We start from the raw sequence: 4770 nt of genomic DNA on the forward strand, positions 1-4770 counted from the left end.
GCCCTGGATGAATTGCCTGGTTATGGCTTACTGTCATGGGTTTTCTAGGGTCAGCCTCAAATATGTTTGATAGAAATACTACTCTGCATTTTGTAGTCTCTCGATCAAGTTTAAACACCCCCATGTGGGGTGAAAAACTATGTTCAGGATGTTCAGTTAGGTAATGGTTAAGGTTTGGGATCTTTTCAATTATTCCTAAATTTTCTTGTTCTTTAATGACTTCATCCATGAGTTTCAGATGCATCTCCCTTTTGCAAAGCTTCTTTAAATTTGACTAACACTGCTTCAGCTAGTTTATAATTTTTACCAAGTAAGTGTGACACCTTACTGTTCCATAGCAGAGGAATTGTTATTCTACCATCCTCATTAACAGTGGTATTGTTAAGTGCATATCTTACTAGAGAGTTATTGAGTTCCACAGATGTCTCATTCTCTTCCTTATCATAATTAAGGATCCTTTTGCAGTCATATTCCAACATTTGCTCGGTGGCCCTTTGTAGTGCTTGCTCATTTATGCCCCCGTTCTCATTTAAAACTAGAAAATTAGCTTCTACCACCATTTCCTCATGCTCCAATATAGATTCATCATTAAATTTACCTAATCCAAGGCCAATGGAATCAAGAGAACCTACATCCAACTGAGCAACATCAGACTTGCAAGTAATTGAAGTTTCAACTGCATTTAAATCAGGAAGGCAATGTAAATTTTTTAACATTGTGTCAACATTACCAAGAAGCATCACTCCAAAGGAAGTTTGAAAGTATACTGAAGGACTATCCTGTCCAAACCTAACTGTTGACGCCATAGTGCAGTGAGCAGAGTTAGTGCCTAGGATGAAATCTATACTATTTAACTCATCCCCATTATTTAGCAACTGTTTGTCTGCAAGGGTGTAGCCCTTAGCAGAGAAATGGCTTGCCACCCTGAACAAATGTGGCAACTTCAAATTAATATTTATATAAGGTACACATAGGGCCTCCACCTTGCAAATTTCCTGACCAAATTTTAAATTCAGTTCCACAACCTTTGTATTATATGATTTAGCAGAGTTAAAACCATTAACAGTAAGACTCACATTTCTCCTCAAAACTTTGAAAGGAATCTTCTTAACCGCTCTGTCTGTAATAAAATTACACTGACAGCCCGAGTCTTGCAAACCTCTTATTTGGGTATGGTCCTCTAGCTGACAAGTAAAAGTTGGTAGAGCAGATCTATTACCATAGCACTGAAGAGCATCCACTGAAAATACTACCCCTGTGGAAACCTTTTCAGATTTCTCATTAACTAAATTGGGGTTTTTATTAAGACTTCTAGCATTGACTACCTCCTCTTTTGGGGAATCTTTTTTAATGCAGAGAAAGGTGAAATGCCAGCCATTACAACCTCTGCATTTCTTATGAAGTCTAAATTTGCACAAACCCGCAGAATGAGAGGAACTGGCACACTTAAGGCAACCTCCTATCTCTTTCAGCTTATCCACCTTTGCCTTATTACTATAATAAACCGGGCACTTGAAAACTTGGTGATCATCAGTTGCACTGTCATACGCACATAAAGAGCATTTCGCCTTAGTAGGCTGCCCTTCAACATTCACATTAGAGGCTAGATTAACAGTCTCTGAAGTTTTGGGAAACTTCTTAACTTTTGTATAAATTTTCTGAGATGCTATGGCATATCGTTCACATGCTTCAAAAATGTTATCATTAATTTCTGAAAGGGAGGGCCTCGTCTTATTGGTAATATTTACTAGCTGAGATTGGAAGGTGCTGTTCATGCCATTCCAAAAGAAATAGTTCAAAAAATCGTCCACTTCCATTTTCAACAACTTAACAGATTCCATGAAATTTTTCATCTGACCAACGTACGCAAATGGATCTGATTGGTAAGGCATTTTCATATCTGTCAACTGTTTTATTAACGTAAACTTCTGAAACCTAGGGGATGCTAAAGCAGACCTTAAAATTAATTTTGCATCTTCATATGTCTGTTTGTCTGTTTCAAGTGAATCGAGTAGTATGGATGCACGACCTGACACTTGTTGCTTCAGCAGCAGTAATTTGTCTCTCTGAGTGTACCTGAAGGTTTTAATAACCTCTTCAAATTCAGAAAGAAATTTCTCTATATTTTCTCCCTCTACACTTTTAAATGCTGGTAAAGGAGCTGTGGGGCTTTTCAAAAGGCTTCTAGCTTCTTCAAGTACAGAATGGGGAGGAACTGAATCTTTAGTAGCCTCAAGGGTAGCTATAAAAAAGTTTATTTTATCCAAGTAGCTCTCACAAGCTTCAAATTCAATATTCAATTTTGATTCATCTTCCTCTTCTGCCCATAATAACTTAGCTATTTTAGAATTATAAACCTTCAGCTCTTCAGCAAATCCATGAAATTTAGAGATAAGTGATCGCCGTTCAACTTCTGAACCCAATTTACAATCTTCAATTCGATTGACATTCTTAGTCACTTGACTGCGGATGTATTTCCGAGAATTTATCAAAAGCGATAATTCTGACATCTTTGCCGATTGCTATTAAAACAATATTTCAGACAATCATAAATCAATCTATAGAGCAGATCTAACCCAACAGAGTTTAAATGTGCGGCGTCCCTGTATAACCTTCTATTATCTAATCTACCTGGACCCTCTACTCTGAACAAGTAATTCTTGAAACTCAACTTGTTAATAAATTTATTGAGATAACGCCTCATTAACTTTAATTCTTCCACGCATGGGCTATCAAACCGATTTCTCCTTTCATAAAATCGGATTTCAATTTGAGATGCAATTATACAAGATCTTGGTAACCTGGATCTCAGAATCTTGTAAAATTCTTTGCAATTATTCTTTACCACTGACAAATCTACACGAGACTTCAAATCATTACCTCCTAAAATTACCAACAAATAATCGGGGTTATACGTGAAAACATCATCTAGGAGAGCTAGATTATTCAAAAAATAATTAAATGTGGCACCAGGAAAACCAAGAAACTGAACATCAAAAGATGTCTGTTCAATCAAAATTGTTGAGCTATTAACCCTAAGCTCCAAATCTCTAACATAAGAATGTCCTAGAATTGACAGTTTCATGACAATGCCAAAACCAAAATATAAACTAGGTAAAATTCAAGGACACCTTCAATTATATAACAAAATTTTAACACTGAAAAATTCGAAAAATTCTCTTACTTTCGTCATTCTCTCCGCCAATCCTACACTCAACGAGACCAACCAGCAACCAAATTTCTTACTCGAGCCCCACGTTGGGCGCCATCTTGAAAATTGTACGATGGAAGGAATAAAACAAGTCCATTAAAAATTTTCACTTTAATGAAAGGTTGAACTTCCATGTGAAGTTAAATTTTGAACTGGTTGCTGGTGGGCTTGTTGACGTAGAGAAGGATTTTCCTGTGTCAGAAGTAACTACAGGTATGCTGTCTTCCTTCTTCTACCCTCCTCGCTTTTCAAGAAACCCTGAGGACATAAACGAAATACTATTTTCAAAAGGTAAAGGCAAGTTTTGCTAAATCACTCAATTCAATAACTGTAGTAAAATGAGTTTAAGGTAAAAGCGCAAGCTCTGCTATTTCACTAAGTCACTAAACTCAGTAGTTAACTTTACAATTAAATTGAATTCTGAGAAATGAAAAATATATAGCCTACATATTCTGCCTCCAATTTAACGTGGCAACCACCTAACCACGAAAGGCCCAATGATCCGAAAACTTCGGCGTAAACATAACATAACATTGGCTAATTAAGTAAAAACTGCCTCTAATCCAAAAAAAACTTTCATATGGTAACACGCAAAGTTACAGCAGTGATAAATTATGAATAGTTTAAATACCAAATCCACAGGGTTTATTAATTGGGAATCGAGCAAGGGAATATTTATACACGATAAACAAATTGACAGGGAATCACTTTAGAAGTCAGCATATCTTTCGTAATGACGTACCTTATCAATTCAATTCCTCGGAAATTTGGCGAAGATAGTGTCCTGATGTTACGACGCTTATGGCTGGTCTCGTCTTGTGCAGGATGGCGGAGAAAAGTGAGTTTAAGTTACTCCTCCATTATATGACTTCGGCAAACTCTAGATATAATTAACTCCTGTAATATCCACCCGTCCGTCCAGTACGAAAACCTTCTTTCAACTCTCCTCTCTCTGCTGGTGATGTTTCCTTTAGAATTCGTATTACTGGAAAAAACAAGACCACCAGCAGATAGTTCCGAAAGGGTTGTTTAGTAGTTCACGCTTCAAAGGATTTACCGTCAAAACGAAAATATACAATATGCTGGGTTTCCCTTCAAGCGTAAACTACTATTATTTATAATAATAATGCATAAGTTATAACTGGGTAACACAGGTTTACCCATAAAAAAAATTAATAAACAAAGGAATATATGATTTGCTAACCAAATACTGTAGCAACAACAAAAGGAACAACTTTAATTAACAACATTAATTAAACAGAATTCCCAACATATATATATATATATATATATACATATATATATATATATATATGTATATATACATATATACTGTATGTACTACATATATATATATATATATATATAAATTAATATATATATATATATATATATGTATATATATATATATATATGTTTATATATACATTTATATATATATATACATACATACATATATATAAATATATATATATATATATATATATATGTATATATCTATTTATCTATCCATCTATCTATCTATCTATATATATATATATATATATATAGCGTGACAC

The 4770-nt window shown here is 34.8% G+C and overlaps 1 protein-coding gene across 1 annotated transcript; it reads right to left on the reverse strand.

The window, feature by feature from the left end:
• Positions 1–221: 221 nt before the first annotated feature.
• LOC137618648 (uncharacterized) lies at positions 222–4394 on the reverse strand. The gene is made up of 2 exons (XM_068348775.1): positions 3954–4394; positions 222–3469 (listed from the first exon to the last, which is right to left on the reverse strand). The coding sequence occupies exon 2, from the start codon at positions 2508–2510 to the stop codon at positions 222–224; it is 2289 nt and encodes a 762-aa protein (XP_068204876.1). The 5' UTR covers positions 2511–3469; positions 3954–4394.
• Between the last annotated feature and the right edge of the window lie 376 nt (positions 4395–4770).

The sequence above is a fragment of the Palaemon carinicauda genome, chromosome 25 (assembly GCF_036898095.1).
Source record: "Palaemon carinicauda isolate YSFRI2023 chromosome 25, ASM3689809v2, whole genome shotgun sequence".
In the NCBI taxonomy this organism is placed as follows: domain Eukaryota; kingdom Metazoa; phylum Arthropoda; class Malacostraca; order Decapoda; family Palaemonidae; genus Palaemon; species Palaemon carinicauda.

Coding starts and splice junctions, on each gene's coding strand:
- LOC137618648 (XM_068348775.1), bottom strand. CDS start 2,510: ATGTCAGAATTATCGCTTTTGATAAATTCTCGGAAATACATCCGCAGT.